Source organism: Filicampus tigris, chromosome 8, assembly GCF_054856515.1.
Source record: "Filicampus tigris isolate MCC_2025a chromosome 8, RoL_Ftig_1.0, whole genome shotgun sequence".
NCBI classification, from domain to species: Eukaryota; Metazoa; Chordata; class Actinopteri; order Syngnathiformes; family Syngnathidae; genus Filicampus; species Filicampus tigris.
In genome coordinates, this window is record NC_141224.1 from 16,453,407 (window position 1) to 16,474,403 (window position 20,997).

Sequence of the window (20,997 nt, forward strand, 5' to 3'; positions counted from 1 at the left end):
GTGTATCAAATATCTGACTGTAACACCACTAATTCCCTGACTTGCACCCACTGCTAAATAGTTTGGTTGCGGTGACGCAGGTCGCGTGTTCGGTACAACTAAGGTTATAAGTATTTATGCGCAGTGCTAACGAGGGGACCTGACGGGTTGGGTTGTTCAAATCGTTTTCAACTAATCTCCTCTCCTCAAGAGGGGAAGGACTTTTGGTTTCAACACTTAATTTGATCATCTACGTGAAAGGCACAAAAGGGACATTCTGCAGATTCTTAACCTTTCCTCAACTTTGGCACTCCCAGAGGCAGGAAAGGAGGATCTTTCACCACAGTTATTAGTTCACAGAGACACCCTTGACCTCTGCGGCGGTAGCCAACCATCAACATAACTGTTGTTATTATAATAAAGGTTCATGATGATTTCTAGTTGAGTCATTCAAGTCTGTTTTTGGCTCACACGTCATATCATGCATCCTGAGTTCATGCATTTGGAGATCAACGGAGAAAACAGTAGTATGTTTAAATGTCTATACAAGCAAACTTTGACTGATTGATAAAAAAAAAAAAAAAAAAGGACATTCAATTATAAATTGCTGTTAATATTTTGGTGTACATCCCCTGCATTACAAACCATGCAAAAGACGACAATATGAAGTCTTATAAAAAGAAATACTTAAAAAATATATATTTCTGAGTTTCTAAACAGCATGACTGATCATGTTTAGGATTTTATTATCAGCAATGACAAATCTAAACAGCATACGTATACATGATGTTCTTTTTTTCTATGTGTGAGTGAGAAGATAAAATGACAGCTGATAAGAAGTATTCCATGCTGAGTACGGTAATAGAACAATTAGGTTGACTTACACAGTCACTGGATGTGGCCATTAAGGCATAACAGCTAATGAAGAGCCTCCTGTAGATTTACATGATAAAAGTATCAGATATGGGAAGCCGCAGGATTTTCTGCATTGTCACAGAGTGGCCTGTAATCACATTTTTCAGTGTGTGTAAAAAAAAAAAAAAAAAAGATTACATGGAGATAGTAGCTGCAGGACTGCTTGGATTAATTGGAATGTTAAAGACCTGAATTTGTCTTTTATTATTATTATTATTATTATTATTATTATTATTATTATTATTATTATTATTATGTTCTTGTTTATATTATTATTTGTGGGCTTATGCCCATACCATTTAACTACCAATAGTATTGTTACAAGTAGTATTACTTTCTCATTTTATTTTACATGAATTCTAAACTATTTGACTTTTTTCTTTTTATCCCTTATAAGCACCCCCCCCCACTGTTCACCCCCCCCCCTTTATATTTGCGCCCCCCCCCTGCACATTTCCAACGGGTTATCGCAATTGCCATTCCCCCCCTTCTTTCTGATGTGTTACCCAGATTACCATCAGTGCCCCTCAGATATTTTTTTAACAGATCCTCGGCGCTCGGCAATATCCACTCGGAGCCATCTGGAGCAGATCAGAATCTACTGACTTCTTGGGCTTCAGTCGTTAACGGTATTAAATCTAGATCTAGAATACCCCTCTTTTAGTAGATGGGTGCTATAAGAATCAAATGTACTAATACAAATATATAACTGTAACTTTTGAAACATGAACGCGCACATGCTCTCCAAATGCTATGGATGTGTCAGGAATGGGCAGCAGAGGAAAGAAGAGGTTCTGAATTTCGGATTTTTTCCCCCCCGTGTGTTGGAAATTGATTAAACGTTTCAAGAGATGATTTTAGAGATGATTTTTGAACATGATTTTATTTTAATGGAACTTCAGTTAATTAAATATATTCTGGATATAAATGTGATAGATAGAAAACGTCCAGATTAAACGTTAAAAAATACGCAGGCAGATTTGAATGTGGTGTTAAGCACATTCGGGGACTTGCAGAGACTTTGCAACCTGGTGTCTCTTTGAGTTTGTCCCTGCAGCTTTTTCCTCATTCCTTTTGAAAGCAGCGAGAGAAAAAAACGTGAAGTGGCTCTGCTGTTACAAAGGACAACAACAATCTGCTTTAAGTTCACAAAACACACACACACAAAGCACACACAGATGGAGAGGGGCTGAGAGTAGGAAGAGGAGGTGGTGTGGGGGGTGAGAGATTTGGATGATTAAACCATTAAATCAAAGGCGAGTACAGGAGTGGTCAATTAAAAATGTAATGCAGTAATAATAAATAAAAAAAAATAACAATATATATTTTAAGTGAGTACGTGTAAGAATATTTTACGTACAATATTGAAATGTTTATTAAACGTCTGGAGTTGTAAATGCGGTCGATAAAACAGAAATTATTATAACTCGGAAAAAATGACAGAATTAAGTTAGACATCAAGAATTAAATCAAACACCCAGTGTTACGCAAAATAACCTAATTCCTAAAGACGTCTTTGATTACAATTTAAATGTATTCCAAATAAGTTCCTTCCTCTGACGGGTTTACTTCCCCTGGTGTCGGACAGCTGTAAAATCGCGTCGACAGGTTGTCATACAACAATCAAAGCCGTCGCTGTGAATGGACTCTAAAGCTTGAACATTTAACATACAATAAGTCCAAACACGGCTGGAGAGAGAAAGGGAGAGGGAGACGCGATAGAGCAAGGGAAGAGAGAGAGGGGAGAGAGGCCTCAGCCAATGTGTGCTCACTCCATATTCACATTATCCCACATTGCTCCAAACTAGGAGGAGCTTGTCGGCTCAAGTAGGGGATGCCAATCAAAGCTTCAACTTCAAATTCTATCTGAGAGATCAGCCTGGAGACCTCAGGGCCAGGCGCGTCAGTCTGTGCGCAATTGGTGATCACGTCACATCCAAGCGGACTTTGAGCAAGCCAAAGAGAGAGGAAGCTGAGATTTAAGAGAGTCTTGTCTCCACTGCCTACCGCCGCATGTCAGTAGTAGCTCTCACTTTGCCTTGAACACTTTCCCCTTCAACTCATCTGTTTTGTTTTTTCTTCTCCTTTTTTTTTTAACCTTGGTGTCCATTTTTTTACGCACAGTTTGTGGACGTTCCGCGCAGTGCAGAGCGTCGATCCGGCGGTGGAAGATGTCTTTCCCCCAGCTAGGCTACCCGCAGTACTTAAGTGCCTCCCAGGCAGTTTACGGGAGCGAGAGGGCGGGAGTGCTCACGCCTTCATCCCGGGGAGGGAGCACCGAAATCGGAGGGAGTCCGTCAGCCACCGCCGCGGCCGTTACGTCCGTGTTGGGCATGTACGCCAACCCGTACGCGCACAACTACAGCGCCTTCTTACCTTACACCAGCGCGGATCTGGCTCTTTTCTCACAAATGGTAAGAAGTTGTGTTGAAATGTTCGGCAATGCCAACTCACTTTAAATGTTACAGATGAACTCAATCCAAAAAATAAATAAATGCTTACATGTTCGCGATTTAAACGGTTCCTCCCTTCCATGTTTAATAATGGTGTTGAAAAGTATTTAAAACGTGAACCAAAACATAGGGCAAAAATAACATGACAGCTCGTCACCGTATATGAATAATACTAATAATGATCATAGCCAGTAAATATAAAACGATTTTCAACCATATGTTGTATATTATACAGATCGGTGGATTAAATCAATCCGGTTATTTTAAGTGAAAAATAAATAATTATTTTCAAACTCAAATAGAACTTATGATATAACATTATTTAGCGGTTATTTACACGTGATGTGTACATTCTCTTGTGTATGTCTGCAATGAGTGCCCGTCGTACATTTTATTATTGAGGTAAAGGGAAAAACACGCGCTTGAACGAAGGCATGGAAAACACGGGCCAGAACGACCAAAAAAAGGGGATCATTGTTTTTATTAAATACTCAAATTGAATTGCAAGATTAAAAAAAACTGCAAAAAAAAAAAAATCCAGTCCAAAAGAGTAATTGCTTTTTAAATTTTACCGCATGCTTTGATGTTGAGAGAAGTTTTGAAGTATACCTAGTCATGGAAGTTTGTGACAAGCTCAGTACAATAAATGCAGCATTCCTCCATTCCATTATAAGTTTGCCGATCGAATATTTATTCAATCATCCAACTTTAATTACACGTGGCGCAGGCAAGCATGTGCTACATTTGTGGTTATTTCAAATGATAATATAATCACGACGTGTGTTGTTCCTCTTCAAGGGGTCCCAATACGACCTGAAGGACAGTCCTGGCGTCCACCCGGCCAGCTTTGCAGCTCACACCTCTCCTGCCTTCTATCCATACGGTCAGTTCCAGTACGGGGACCCGGCCAGGCCTAAGAACGCCACACGGGAGAGCACCAGCACCTTGAAAGCCTGGCTCAACGAGCACCGAAAGAACCCTTACCCGACTAAGGGGGAGAAGATCATGCTGGCCATCATCACCAAGATGACCCTGACGCAGGTCTCCACCTGGTTCGCCAACGCCAGGAGGAGACTGAAGAAGGAGAACAAGGTGACATGGGGGAGCAGGAGCAAAGAGGACGGAGAGGACGGCAATTTATTCGGCAGCGGGGACGAGGCAGAGAAAAATGAGGATGAGGAGGAGATTGACTTGGAGAGCATAGATATAGACAAAATAGACGATAATGACGGAGATCAGAGTAATGAGGATGATGATGATAAATCAACAGACGGGGGCACAAGGGACCACAGAGGCGATGGGGACAGCTTGGAGAAAAGACGGGCCTTCACCCTGCAGGGCCACGAGGCCTTGGACAAATCAAAAAGCTCAATTTCAGTCCACCCTGGCTGCAAAGACACCTCGGATGCTACTAACAACACCACCAGAGTACTTTCTCCGGACAGACCTGGAGGCTTCCCCTTGCCCTCGAACAATAAGCCCAAAATATGGTCATTAGCAGAAACCGCCACGACCCCTGACTCTTCGGCCCAGAAACCCACGTCACCTTCTGCTCCAGTGCCCCCCTCTCACCCTCAGATCCAAGCCCACCCCGCCTTCCTCCCCAGCCACGGACTGTACACTTGCCAGATTGGAAAGTTCCACAACTGGACGAACGGGGCTTTTCTGGGTCAGAACTCTCTGCTCAATGTGAGATCCTTCCTGGGGAGCCACCATCAGCACCAGAACCACCACTTGTCGGCCCAGCAGCAGCAGCCGACGTCAGTCGTGGTCTCCCCGCTTGCAGCTGCAGCGGCCCTCAGCCAAGAGAGCAAGGCCCCAATGGACAGCCCCAAACACATAGGTGAGAACATGCATTGCAAAATAGGACCTGACAGCAAACTCCACGCAATACACGTGCGTGGGTCGAACAATATTTTATTATATGAATAAGGACACTGACCATATTCAAGCGTGCGTCTGCATTATTCACACACAATGAGAGGGAAAAGCGAAGGGAAATTCATTTAGATGATTGATGTTAATGTTATTATTTCCTTTTAGAGCACGAAAATGGTGTACGGTGTGATTCGCCTCCAACACCAACCCTGAAGCCTTCTTTTCGACCTCTTCATGACAGGTGAGACTTTTTTTTCTTATATAATTCAAGAATTATTGTAAAAAAAAAAAACTACTATAAGATTAAAAAAGGCGTATAATTACTATTATTTTGAAAAATGAATTAATTTCTGACAACTTGGTGTTTCATTAAATGTGCACCCCAGTTTTAGATCGTGGTAGATACACAACAGGGATAATTAGTGGACAAATAAAGTGCAGAGGGACAGGAATAAAAAGACTAGAAAGTAAAACAAATAAAGCACAATTTGCTTTGCGAGTGACAGGGGTCTTGACTCTCATCCCACACCCCCTTTAATTCCTCCCCCTGCGGGGATAGTGTGGCTACTTATCAAGTCACCGAGTAAAACGGGCTCTGTCTGGGCTGTGCTTTCGCTAAAGACCCCTGGGAGTCCCGGAACCCATGGGAGCGCTCTCACAGTAGAGGGAAGAAAAAGGTTTACCTCTGTTTCAAGTACAAAATATCCCCCTTCCCCACCCATGTTGGAGAAATAATATTTGGATTCGTTAGAGTTGAGGTCGCATTTGCCTTTTTTCAGCAGGATTGATTTCACAAAATTATTATTATTATTAATATGATTGTTATTGTTATTATTATTATTACTATTATTATTATTATTATTATTATTATTATTATTATTATTATTATTATTATTATTATTATTATTATTATTAATGCCATTTTCTTTTTTTGTTTTGTTTTTGCTTTATTCAGATCATCCCTGCCTTCTAGCGCCAGGAGTCCACAAGACGCTACACAACGGGTCCTCACTGCTCTCTCTTCGGCTTGAGTTATCTTTTTCATTTTTTTTTTCGTTTTTCGTTTTTTTCCGTGTGCTTGAAAAGAAGACAACGAAAAAAAGACTCCCCCCTCCACCCAGAAAAGGACAATGAGAAATTATGAAGCAGCGTAGCATTCAGTCTTTGCAGTCGGCACGGAGCAAATGGCGTTATTTGGTAATATCCTGTGGATGGAAAAAAAATGGATGGATGAATACTTCCTCTGTTGTTGTGCAGCCTATAATCGCGCCTATACTGTTAATCTATCTCCCCATTTTACCCAGACACACTGGGAAACTTTTGGTGGGCTTTTTACTTTGTTATTATTATTAATATAATATTATTATATCTTGTGTTTATGGTGTCCTTTTTTATGTAAATATCATGTGATTTAAATTTGTAAATAGGAAACGTTGAAGGAATTCGTTCAGATCGTATATTTTGCCTAATAAACTAAATACTGGAATTATAAGGAAACAGCAAGTCTTTATTATTATTATTATTATTATTATTATTATTATTATTATTATTATTATTATTATTGCTTGGTACCATTTATTATTAATTGGATATATATTGGGTGCAGGGAGAAAAGAAAATATTGGCAGTCTATTACCATGCGTAATTTTATTCAAGTTTTGGAGGAAAGCAGCGTGGATGCATTGAGGTGCTAATAAGTGTCCAGATGGTTGCTGGTGACAGAAAATGGACAGGAGCAGCTGGGAAGGTCATTAAGTAATAATATGGGAACGCCCAGTCCAAACACAATCAAATGGTTAAAATCTAATCTGTCAGAGCGAGACGTCGATTCGAAGATAAATTATTAATATTTTCTTTTTTATTTTATCGGGGGAGGGGCAGGCTGACATTGTTGATGTTGGGAGCGGGGTGAGTGCTTGGGGATGCTGTCTGTGCAGAGGCTGATAGTGATCATTAGACTATAAATCAATTTTTGGGTTCCTCCAAAGACCAAAACTATGCATTGACTAACAATAATTACCAGATTGACTTTAAGTGGGGTGTGAATATTTTTTGTAAATTGCATGTTTGTACAAATATTTATATATTTTTACACCACATTTATATCTGCCTCAAGTGAAAATATTTTTTTCAATGATGTAGTTTCTTGAATTAAATTGAATCAGTATTTTAGGTGACAATCAGGGATTTTTTTAAATTATTATTATCATTTTTATAATGAACTTTTATTTAAAATTAGCATGGTTGTTGTTGTTGTTTTAAATCTGCTAATTGAACCGTTCCTATGGATTTATGATGTTAGTTGCCTTAAACCAAATCAGTTTTGCTATATCACAGCGACCTCTATAGGTAGGAGACGCAAACACTTTTTCAATTTGAAGAGCGCAATAAATCCTGTTACATGACCATTAACGGCAAATTGTATGGGTGGCAATTTAACTTAAACTTAGAATACTTTAACTTATTTGGTGTCATAGATGATCAAATAACACAGGTACCTCGAAAAAAATCACAATTACATGTACAAATTCAATATTTTGGCTAATTCCAAACTCAGTACATGTGAGTTATTTTGTTTCAAGCCTTTTTGATCAGTGTTTTTTACAGCTCATAATCGCCAAAAGACTGTATGTCAAATTGTTGTAATATTTAATGTCAAAAGTAAATCACTATTTATGCAGTATAGTAGAAATCACGTTCTTCTGGTTTATTAAGAATAAAAGAAAAAAGTGCCTAAATGGATAATTTGTTAGTTACGTGGTTGGTCATGACTAAGTAAGTAAGTAAGTAAGTAAGTAAGTAAGTAAGTAAGTAACTAACTAACTAACTAACTAACTAACTAACTAACTAACTAACTATTAAATATATTTTAGCATATAGTATGAGAGTACGTTAGTTATGTGTATGTATAATATAAATAATTGATACCATAGTATCAATAGTTGATACTACTGTATATGTTAGTATATATTGTTGCCCATAATAAATGTAAAGAAAGGACTTGTCTTGACTGCACGTTAAAGTGAGTGGACTATTTCTGAGGTGAAAAAGGGGATTTCTATGTACATAAATCTGTGTCACTTAAATGGCTATTGCTTTTTACACAGCCACGACCAAGTTGAAAAATTGACATAAGGTCAATGGAGGTTGAACGGGGGTCATTCTGCTATTGTATTTGCATTAAAACAAATATATGCTGAAAACACAGCAAAGAAATAGAAAATGTCTTTGTCCACACATGAAGAACAGAAAATATTCAAATTTCAACGTAAATATTCACTTTCGCAAGAGCTTTTTCTTTTTTTATTGGGGGGGGGGGGGTACTATAAACAGACAAACTAGGACTCACTTTGTTCCTGTAATTTTAGCCCCGTCCAAATTAGACTAACAGTAATTTGATTAGCAGCTAATATGCGTTGACACAGTCTTTGGGAACAATAATGCACATTCATATTGCGGCAGAGAAGGCAGGTGTGTAAATTTCGCAGCTCCGTCCGTCTCCTACTTGCACAACATCTGCCCGTGACCTGGCTTTTGGGGCAGAAATTAAATAACCTCTCTGTGTCCCATTTATTTCCTTTGTCGTCAAACAGCTTCAGGTTTGAGCAAAGACATTAGCTGCAGGCCATAATATTGTGTTCCCATAATATATACAAAATTATTCATTTAGTAAGGGATGTACGGTGGATTGTCTAATGCGTAATGAGCAAGGTTGGAGCTGATAATTAGGCTGTCACTTTCAGCCATTGCTTCCCTACACACCCCAGGCCACAATACATGGACGAATAAAGAAAAATAAAGAACATGAATTAAAAAGATGAGTATCTAGAGATATGAATTCAAATAAGTATATATTTTTTAAAGCACTTGGGGATTATGGGGCGTAAATATGCATACAATTATATGGCTTTAATAGACTGAAGCTACTGCTTGAATGCTTATCATTCGAGATGTGTGTTAATGGCAAATGTGTTGACAATATTTTAATTCGAGTAAATATCAACTAGGATGTGTATTTTAAATAAAATTGCTCATTATTAATAATACAGTTGAAAAGACAAAAAGAGCAAACAAAAAAATTAAGCCAAGGGGCGACAAGACCGCCTGCAATTTCCACTGACGGTTGAAACGTAAGAGATATGGAAATTGTGGCTATTGCAAAGACAATAACTTGTTGACCCTAAAACAATTTAGCATTCTGTCACAGGCTGTCCCCCCATGTTACCACTGTCCTTTGTTGGCGAACAAGGACCATCTCCCCCTGCAACTGAGACATGTCATAGTGTGGCAATCCATTCATTTTAGGGCTGAATTGTGTTCGTGACAGTGTGTGTGCGTGTGTGTGTGTGTGAGTGTGTGAGGCAGAGCGACTGAAGGGGGGGAAAGGTGACTGCATGGGGAGGAAAGTTTATCACTGTCTTGTCTTTTTTGGCAGCACAACAGACTCGACCCCTTGTTGTCCAACACAAATGTCTTTCCCTCTTCCTCTCCTCTTCCAATCCCCCTTTCTTCACTTAAACATCTCGTTTGTCTATCCTCGAGGATGCCCGCCCATATCTTCCCCCCCTCTAATCCATTTATCTGGTTTCACGAGTGCACTAGTGGTTGAAGGCCGACACAAAAGCCGTCTCAGCGTGGCCTCAGCAGTGGGAAAGACAACAACAACAAGCAACAAAAAGTTAGCCGTAGCCACAGCAGGGCCGCTATGGAACCCCGATCCACGTCGTGCTCTGCCCCCTTCTTTGCCTCGTTGTTCTTGCGACACAATGGCAGTAAAAGCAACGGATGCCTTGGTCACAGGCTTTTCTTTCCAGAAGTGGTATGCTGCTATAAGACACTCACCGCCTGCCAATGGAGGAGGTTAGAGAAAGGGGAGAGAATGCGTGAGGGGTTCTCGGCACGGCTACACTCAAACACAAATAGAAACGAGGAGCTGGTACTTGCCTGACTGCTCGTTCAACAACTCAATGACAACTCAACAACCCATGTAGACCCCTGCTGACACAAAAGCCTGGCCTGCCATCTAGATAGCGTACACTTGAAAATAAACACTGTCTGTAGCTCATGTTGTTGTGTGGTTATCTTTTGTATGGCCACCCAAAGTGACGTTCTCATGTTTTGATCCAGCAAGAAAGACGTTACAAAGCAAGGAGAGACTAAAGTTTTCTCCGTCTCAGATGAACATTGTTTCTGACTCCAAGAACACAACAAAGCTTTTTCCACTCTTCAATGATACAATATGGTTATTTGGCGCTCAGTCAGTGAGCGCACTGTGCCAAATGCTGGGGCATTAATTAGCAGGCCTAATATCCAAAATATTCTCCTCAAATCTGATGTATAGTTGAAGTGGTCTATTTTAAGAGACCTCACTTGAACACGGCGGTTCATTATTATCTCCTTGTTTGCTACATGTTTGTTGATCAAAGTTGTTTCCTTGTGTCTGTTGTTTAAAGGGGGCACTGACAGTCCAATAGGCGCGCAAGAACCCTCATGTTCAGATTCGCAAAATTCAGGCGAGCTTCTGTTCCATTAATGACTCCAGCAACCAATTAAAGCAGGTCTGTAGCAAGTTCTCCTGTACGACGTGTACACAACAGTACCACAGGATATTTAGGGAAGGGAGAAAGCATTGTGAGCACCTCATGCACATACACACACACACACACAAGCACAAACCAAAACAACACAGCACACAATGCACACAACGTTAGTGCATTGTTTTCGGAGAATCAGAATTATTTTTGCCTTAATGCCTTAATTATCCATAAGTTTGCATCATGTTCTTCAGTGGGGTTAGTAATGATAGAGATATTTATAACCATTCGCTGTCTCTCTGTAATTATACACTCATCAGAAGAGAAGTTTTTACATTTGGCATTTGTTTAAAAACATCAATTAGACAGACGGCATTGTTGTTGCGATTGCTTTGAAGTCAGTCCCCTCCCCAAACACATTTTGACAAAGTTTTATTCTCTGTGATCGTACTTCTCTTTATTAGCAGAAGGATTGTTTCACAATGTTCCTTCACGCTTGGATGGATTACTGATGCAGTATGACATTGGTAATACGACTGCAGTAATTTCATTCTTACACGTCATAAATAATGCAAGATCGTCACTCCAATCTATAGATTTGTTTTTAATGTTGCGGATTATGTCATCTACTTAAGTCAAATGAAGAACTAACATTTTCACATTAATACGTTAGGTGACAATGTGCGTGTTTTCAATCCACGACAAGGAAGCAAGGAGCCTCCTTTTCCACCCTGCGCAAACAGTTCCTCAGTGACAGATAATAAAGTCAGATTTTTCTGCCTTCCTTTCTGATGTTATGCCATTGTGGTTTAGGCAAATTCCCGGGGCTGTACAAAGTGGAGTGTGGCCATATGAAGTATCGTGCCACAGTTGCGGCTAACGCACAGGAATTTCCATTTAGTGGAGGATGCAGCTCCCGCACATAGCACTCACAGCACATGTGCTGTGCAGAAGGTGACATCTAATGCAGCACAACCAGTTTGCCGATTTAAAAATGAAAAATTTGTTCTCAGACTCTCCTATATCCTATTACTATCTTGCCTGCCACCCCCCTGTTGGGGGAGAACAGTTGTAATATATTTGTTTATCAAAATATATTTACAAATTTTCTTCACTTTATTAAATGCAAGTAAAAATAATATTTAACTATCTGGATCAAAGCTGTGCGGTATGAAAGTGTCATTTTGATATTATTTTGGAAATTATGAACTTATTTTTACTTAAATTATAAATAATAATTCCATTCACCATATCAATGTAATAATCTGAATAGACGTGTGTGGAGCAGGAAGAGAGTGTCAATAATTTACAACATAACATTTACAATTTAGCCTAATAAAAAAAAAAAATTCCCTGACATTCAGAACTGTTTGAATGTTTCAAATCATGTTATTTTATCCATGAAAGGAATGTTGTAAATCTAAATTGCCACCACCTCGCCGAGACGAGGTTATGGATACCAGCACCACATCGCAATGCCAGTTATGAATTATTTCGACTGCAAGGAAACTTAAGATGTATTACACCAACCGTGCCCTTGCCCAGAGCGGACAATTACAATGTCAGATGCTGTCACCCGGTGTACTGTAGCTAGTACATCCAATGCCGGGTCACCTGCCAGTGCTGAAACAGAAGAAGAGCGAGACAAGAGCACAATGTGTTGGAAATATCACTTCACACAAGCTAGAACTGAACAGCCAGGATACGTCGCAGTGATACCATTTGCCTCTGCTTGAACCGGAGGCTCTTTCTTCACGCCTGACGTTGCCTTGTATAGTACCCCGTGTAATGTTAGCCCTGTCACATGGCGCCGAACGCAGAAAGTTTCAACAGAAGCCAGCAATGTCAAATATTAACTGAAAAGCTATCCACCAGAACAGGTGGTTTGGCAGTCTTAATACATGTCATGCAAATTCAGCGGGGAAAGGCCAACTTTTATTCGCCCCCAAGGATCCAGTTTGTGATCTTCTTAGTAAATCATTTATGGGAAACTATGCGTTGGTATGAGAATGTTACAAGAACAAAGATTTATATGATCAGCTTTAAAATGTGTCTTTACAATATGATCCAAATATGTGGAGTAATGCCAATTCAACCAAAAGAATTGTTTCACACTGTGATTTTTGCAATTAGTTCTCTACGCTTAGTATTTGTCACACAATGTTTTTGAAGTGAAATATGGAATGACGAATGGGTATAGTCAGCATATGTTTCTGTGGAAACAACATACACATATTGCTTGTGTGTGGATGATTTTTTTGTTGTTGTTTTCTGTCTTTTTTGAGAGATTGCATGTGGATGGCGGTCTTTCGAATTTAACAGTGGTTGGATCAAACTGCGTCAAAAAACGCCACATCCAAACTGCTCAGCTAATATAATCTAATAGGAGTCCTCACAAAGGACCGATGGCCATACGTGACTTCTGACTGTTGTTCTCAATAGATATAAAATATGTATGAAGTGTGTTATTAAGACCATGTGAATCACAGGAACAAAGGCTCTTTTCCAGGGCAAATCGTGTTCACATCAAAGTTTAAAAATACATTTCCACATCTTGAGTAAATGCCATCGCCTTCTCTCTGTGATCCATCTGAGCACATCTGTGGCCAATACCGTCCAACATGTGGTCAACTCAACTTCTACTTTCCTCAACGGCAACAATGCCATCAGACCCTCGACTGAGAGCGCAAGGTAGACTATATTGATACAGTAGTATGAAGACACTTTATAATTAGTTAGTAGAACAATTGGATGTTCAACTTTTGGAATCCACCATGGATAATGTTTGTTTGGAATTGGAAATAACATACCCGTGTCCCCCAAAATATTCGATAAAGAGATAATCCCTTCAGACGAGGTAAACTCATACTTTGTTGATCAACAATTCAAGTGCCAGGGTCAAACTATCCCTATCATAAACTTTATTTAATGTACAGATAAACATAGGTACACATTTTGAAAATAGTTAACGTCAAAGACAACCAAGCCCACTAGTTGAAACAAGGCATTTGGATAAATATTGCGTTTGTGGAATAAGAGTTAATTCACCCGATTTTAGCCATTACTGGGGGCGGCCATTTTGTCACTTCTGTCAACTGAAAATGACATCACAGTGTCTCAGGGCTCAGGTAACGACCAATCACAGCTCACCTGTTTTCTGAAGCTGAGCCGTGATTGGTCGTTATCTGAGCCCCGGGACACTGTCATGTCATTTTCAGTCGACAGAAGTGACGAAATGGCCGCCCGCTGAGATGGCTAAAAGTGGGTGGATTTTGCTGCTTAACTCATATCCCACAAACGAAATATTAATTAGAATTCCTTCTCTCAAATAGTGGGCCTGCACAGAACATATTCTGGAAAAAAATATGTTAGGGTTGACTTTCTCTTTAACTACTGTTACTATCAAAATGTAATATGAATGAAGAAAGTGCAGTGAAAAAGAGAAGATGTTGTTTGTGGTGATGCAAGAGAACAGTATTGGCACATACTTTGACCTCAACTTACTCACATTCATGTTACCACTTGTTGACGCTGGCCCTTCTTTTGGAATAGGTTTCACAAAAATGTGGCATAAAACAAAAGCACTAGGAAAACACACATTTCATCCTTTCAGGTTCACTGAACAGAGACCTCGTTTGAGAGAAATTCTGACGTCTTATGTCATGACGTCGATCGAGCGCACAGAGCCATATTTGGAGCTTACTCATAGCACAAAGCGAAAAAAATCGAGTGAGCCACTTGTAAATTGGTGCACTTGTAAGTCAAGGTAGCGCTGTACTTATTGAAGTGTATGGTATCAGGAGCGTTCGACATTTGTGGTTGCACTCTACTAGACTACCCTGGGCATGAACAGGTCAATACAAATTTCAATGAAAATCAACTCATGCTCAGGAGGTTTTGTGGAAAAAGTATAAAAATATCCAGTTTAGTGTTCAGTTTGCATGTACAATATACGTCTCACTGCTCTATATAAAGTGAAAACGGACATTCTTTTTGATCTAATGAAAACCATTTGCCTTGCTGTACTGAGATTCATAGTTACTCAAAGCTTGTGTGTAGCATCAAATCAACAATTCACTTTACAGTTTCAAGCAGATGTTTGGTTTCCAACATCGACATCGAAGAAGATTTTTAAAAGTAGCTTGATTCATGTAGAGCCAAAAATGACTTGCAACCTAAATGTGAGCAAAAATTCCTCTCTATGGAAGCGTATTGAAAACTGAACTGACAATTTGCAGCAGGCATTTCTCCAGAGGTAACAAAGTTACATTGGTGTCACCGAGATTGTTGTGCACTGTATTTTGAATTCAAGGCAGCCTTTGAAATGTAAGTCAAAATTCTTTCAGTGCCAACTGTTGGTATGTGGCAGGGGCACTGACAACTGTACTTATCTCAACATCCAAGTTCTCAGCAGGCCGTCCCCTGCATGATATTGGCTTGTCCAATGTTACAATCTCTGCTTCAGGGTGAACGGTATAGTTGGAGAGAAGAAATGGCTAAATAGTTCCCTTTCCCTCACACACTCTCACCTCTCATGTATGCTTTGCTTAAGTTGCGAAAGCGCTTGCTGAGAAAATCTTTATGAACTCCTGGGTCTCTCGGCTATGCTCGGGCTGCTTAAAAACCTGCCAGTGTAACAGCTGTCTATGGGCTCGGCCCCGGATAAAGCACTTGGAAGTGGCACGGCTTACACCATAGGGTGGGTCTTTATGAGGGGCCCTCCTGCGTGGCGGACGATGCTGGGGCTGTTAATTGGCACACTCTGAAGTGCTGTATATCTGCCCTTCGTCATCCAGCCACAGGCGGAGGCAGAGGGGAAACCCAAATGTTTATTCACCACTCGCAGCCCGGGTTCACTCGATTGCCATTCCACTTCATTAAATGAAAAATATTCACATTTGCAACTTTGCTCATCACTTGAAATTGTAATCCATCCAGTAGAATCAATAAATAATTAATAATTAAACATTATGACTTCGCAAAAAATGTACAATGATACCAATGTCGAATGACACTAGCAATATAGTAATAATCCACAATATGTTATTATTTGTGGCAAAGAATGCATTTATATATAACTGCATTACATTGCATTGTTTTTTGTCTTGTAACTATTCAAGATAAACCTTAGTCAATAACTATTACACTGCATTATACTAATTAATACCTTCCTGACAGTGAGCATCGTATCCTTGAAAAGGATAGCATTTTTTATGCAGTGTAACCTTTGTTGTCCATGAGTATACCGTATGTATTTTACCCCAACAAATACAGTAAATTATTTGCATTAACATAGCAATAATTACACTAAAACACCTGCAAACAGTAACTAACATACAACAAGAGTACACTGAGCCCCACAGGAACACTGGCATGATGTTAAGCATCTTGGCCCTAGTGCACCATGGGAGGAAAACAAACACATGGGGGCATCTGAAAAACGCATGCAGCCATTTCCTCCCCATCTCTCTCTGTCTGCCTCTTGCTCTCTCTCTCTCTCTCTCTCTCTGGAGGGACTGAAACAGTCAGAATTTAGTTCATTTTACCGAGATTTGCTTGAAACAATGTTGTTAGTGTTCCACAGTCCTGCAGTGAGATCAGACCACTTAAGTGATAGTAAGTACAAGTCAATAATTGTCATCTTTCATACTACTACATTTTTACTACTATTTTAAAATTGTTACTATTTTTCATTTTATTACTAAATGGTATTATTATTATTATTATTATTATTATTATTATTATTATTATTATTATTATTATTATTATTATTATTATTATCATTATTATTATTTGAATGGTTTTTACATTTTCATACTAGCGTAACTACTGGAGAAAACTCTACCAGCTGCCACTGTGCAATACATGTCATTTTACATCAATAATACAAAAACTTCTCATTTTTGACTGACTGATGTCAGAAATGGTTAACAATGAAGATGTACAGTTTGTTCCAACTCTAAATGCAGATTCCACCTGGAGGAGATGTGAGCCCTCTTGAGTGTCACTGAAAACGTTCTCATGAGAAGATTCACATTTACCTCGAACTGTGTCCAAACTATATATATATAGTGAATGCTTTAGAAAGCTTGCTCAAAATTGCAGTACCACATGATGGTTGTGTAACGTTTTCCTATATCTGAAAGAACTTTTGAGGAACTGTTTGGGGGACATAACTTGGGCTGCAAATGCAGCTCATGAACCTGTGCACTCAGCAGATATGGCGCTCATATGACAAATTGATTTACACAAGCTACATCAACTTCCTGCCATTAAACACATGACGCACACATGAAAGCCCATCTAAAACTCAGCTATCAGCACATACCAGTGGATGACATATAGGGCAGCCAGCGCAATTCTCCAAAACAAAAATGATGTGTTGAAAGCATTAAATTAAAAAAAAAAAAAAAATGGACACAGAAATAAAGAAATCCTTTGAATTATAGGAGCAAGACGAATCAGGAAAATATAAGGAAAGATGATAAAATAACAAGGAGCAAAGGAAGTGAAGGATGAAGACCAGAGGAAAAAAGAGTGACAGAAGCTTTCCAGTGGATGATCCGCCCATAAGGTTGCCAGATGAGCCTCATCTTAACCACAATCCTCCAAACTGAGACAAACATACGCCTCTATCTCCTGTATGCCGTCCACAGACGCCCCTAAACGATTGTAAACATTAATTCTGAAGAAAAGTGAGGCTTCCCAGGGGCCACTTCTGGATCACACTTCTTCTGCACTGGTGTGAGATAATCACCAGCAGATAATGTTCAGTTTGTAAAGACATTTCCAAGGAGTGACTTCACTCCACATCATGGCCGAGAGTCTTAAATGAGTCTTGGCAGTGGGTGCAAATACAAACCTGGAGCTAAATGGCAGATATTTATGCTTGTGGCTTCACTAGAGCTGACAGTTACATTCCTCAGTTTTGTGGGTGACGGAAATAATTAAAAGGTTGAAAAAGACTTATGATATCCTTTTGCACGACATGCGCCAAAAGAATTTAGTCATTTAGTAGTATACATTCTGTGGCCACTTCATTACAACTGCAACTCTGCAATCAATTAACCTTCACTTAACAGTTATACCTCATGTTTTCAGTTTAAAGACCATGTAATTTGTTTCCATATACATTCGCCGTGTTTGAAGACAATTGCTGGAAACCTGCAAAGGCTGAGGCCAGCATGCCCCATTTTTCACTCAAAAACTCATTTTTGATCAGAAAAATTAAAGCTTGCATTTAAACTTTCTCAATTTGTCTTGGAGTAATAAGTAAATAACCAACTAATCTTGACGCCGTTTTTCATGGGCAATATGAAGCCTCGGCCGGGTTAGCGGCTGGTTAACGGTACTGAGATGATGATGTCAGCACAAGGAGGTTTGCAATGATAGCAGAGAACGAGGAGCTGCATGGCACCATCACAACGAAGCCGGAGAGAAGCCATTCCTCCAAAGCGAGGCGGCCATGGATTCTTGTTCAAGTAAGCCATTTCCTTCCAAACTCTGAACAAAACTTCAACTTCCAAGTCAGAGACAATGATTGCTTCAAAATAAACTCCTTTGCTTGCTCCATCTCATTTGTTTGGTTTAATTCTTCAAGTTTCGTGAGAACATGACACATGGCAAATAGGTAAACAATAGCATTCGGCTCGCGTCATTCCTCGGGTTTACGACTTGGACATAAAAAATAGACATTTTTACAACTACTGAATACCAGCCGAAAACAAGCCTAAAATCACTACTGGGTCATTTTGCCGGGGTATTTTTTTTTACTGCTGACATCAATTTAAAGACCAGAACTATAAAACACGTGTCTATGTTTGCTTCATTGTTGGGATTCTTTAATTGCAGAGATATAGCAAAATAAAGTTGTAGTAATAAGTAATAAATAAGTAAAGTAGTTGTGAGACCGGCATGAGTCCCCGTCCTCCACTGTATATGCTGCAACAGGGACATTTTAAAAAAAATATTTGCGACATTTTTCTTTCTGGGACGTGTAACAGAAAATAATTGAGAACCACTGGTTTAAGTAGAGTTGACATATTCTGTACAAGACAGATTACAATAATTAAACTTTGCCATGTAAGTAGCAATATCTTAATACCATACTAAGGATAAGGAATATTCGGATGAAGAACTGATTTCCGCCCCGCTATTGTAGACACTGTATTTGCTGATATGGATGGACACAACCATAATTCATCAGACTGGATATCAATCACTTGTTTATGATACTATATATTTTATGTACCACATAAGTCATTTAATTAAACAATTGTAATGCTATAGTAGCACAGTGTGTAGTACAATACAACCGTTAAATGTCTTGGATCAATTCAGGGGAAAAAAATCAGAAGTTATCAGAATCAAAGAAAGAGCATTTTTGGCACATATTGAGATGTCAAGTACTGTACTATTACAAGAGGAGCTGGGCATTCTGCCTAGCCGACGGACCAGTCCGTCTATCCGCCTATGACGGACGCCCATTTGCCGGCAATAAACGATAAATGGGAAATAAAAGAAAAAAAAAGACGGATTAAGCATAAGTGGAAGTAGTGTGTATATAGATACACAATATAACCGCATAATAGTGCACCAACTGTTCGAATATGCCTATTTTTGGGTGGTGGGGGGGGTTGGATTAGATGGATAAACGGATCAAAATTTAGCGGTATTTGGTCGCAGTTTGTAGTCAGAAACGCTAACGGAAGCCCATATCATAGGCGGACCAGTACCCCATCTGTAGGTGGAAGGCGATAAACGGACCGAAATTTTTTTGTAAAATGCCCAACTCTGGTTACAAGCACACGCATGCGCTCAAAATTTGAACGTGAAGGGAAGGGAGGATTATAAATCCAAACCATGTTGGAGAACTACGCGGTACTTGACTCTATCAAAGTTCTTGCACCATTTTGCATTAACATCAAAATACATATGGCCGTCACATATATTTGCTATTGTTTGTTTGTGTAATACAAGTGCAGGTCAAGATGAGTAGACTGATGATGTTATACTCTCAAAGAGATGGCTAGCAAAAAGTCTAAGAAAGATTATGAGTAAAAATTTTTATTACAGCATAGTGACTAACTGTTTTTAGTATTCATGAACAAGGAGATCAATCTGAAAGTCTATTTTTTTTGTTTGTACAATTTTTTGCTCTCACCTTGTTGAAATGGCCTAAAGTAACTTTTGAGGAAGAAACGCTTCAGGTGTTTACATTTTTTTTCTGAGGAACTCAACATTGCTCTGTATCAGCTAATTATTTACTGATTTGACACCAAACAAATGCAACCTCACTGGGTTTACGTTAAACAGGCCGTGGCTCTCTGGCTCTCTGGTGTTTTTTTAATTTTTTATTTTTTTATAAATGAAACATTGCATATGTCACATCGGGTATGTGTTTCCCTTTGTGCTTTTTTTCTGTCCCGTGACAAGCAACTTACTTTGTTTGAAGTCTCATTTATTTTACTTACGTATCAGCTTCAGAATTGATTAGGCTCTGCTTTCAAACACACACAGAACACTGTTAGTTTAGACATTTGGAGGCAAGTTCCTCCTTTCCCGAATCTAATTAAAGATGTAGCACGTCTTGACAATATTACCATTTCCAAGGGAATACAAGAGGAAACGAAACATAAACACTCTGGACATGTGAAAGGAGGTATACCATTCACCTTCTCTCACTCTTTTTTTTTAAACATGGCTTGAAAATAGAAACCTGGAGTTTGTTTAGGTTTGCATCCCCAGGGATTGAAAACATTTGGCCACTATGTATTTAATTGCTAAACTAGCTGAGTGTCCCAGCTGTTGAAGGCCTCCAAAGGTCTTTGCAGCAATGTTTTGAAAATTCAACACACACACACACACACAGCATCATTTGAAGACATACAGTATAGTCAAACAAAACAGCGCAAGCTTTGAAGGATCTCTGTAATTGTTTGAGAAACAGTCAGACACAAAAGTGAATGTCCCACCGTGTGATACGATTACGATCCTCACACACTGCTTATTGAGTTGAAAAAGCATCTGAGTCGATTACACTCTGAACTGGATGTGAGATGCCCAACAGGGTCGCCTTCGTATTATTATTGTTCTCCGTTTATGTTACTTAGTGATCTGACTTATTATGAAAGCCAAAACATTCACGGCGAGGGAGATCAAGTTTAGTGCTAGAATATGTCACGTATATTTACATGAATGCGAGGCACTTGTTATTAGGTCATGTTAAGTCATCTTGG

The 20,997-nt window shown here is 39.3% G+C and overlaps 1 protein-coding gene across 2 annotated transcripts; it reads left to right on the forward strand.

The window, feature by feature from the left end:
• Positions 1–2,714: 2,714 nt before the first annotated feature.
• On the forward strand, positions 2,715–6,855 carry irx1a (iroquois homeobox 1a). 2 transcript variants are annotated; one of them, XM_086037897.1, is made up of 5 exons: positions 2,715–2,909; positions 3,019–3,308; positions 4,146–5,190; positions 5,391–5,466; positions 6,181–6,855. In XM_086037897.1, the coding sequence occupies exons 2-5, from the start codon at positions 3,066–3,068 to the stop codon at positions 6,254–6,256; spliced, it is 1,440 nt and encodes a 479-aa protein (XP_085894023.1). In that variant the 5' UTR covers positions 2,715–2,909; positions 3,019–3,065; the 3' UTR covers positions 6,257–6,855. The 2 variants fall into 2 exon arrangements, with proteins under 2 accessions (XP_085894023.1, XP_085894022.1); XM_086037896.1 differs by having other exon boundaries at positions 2,715–3,308.
• The last annotated feature ends 14,142 nt before the right edge of the window (positions 6,856–20,997 follow it).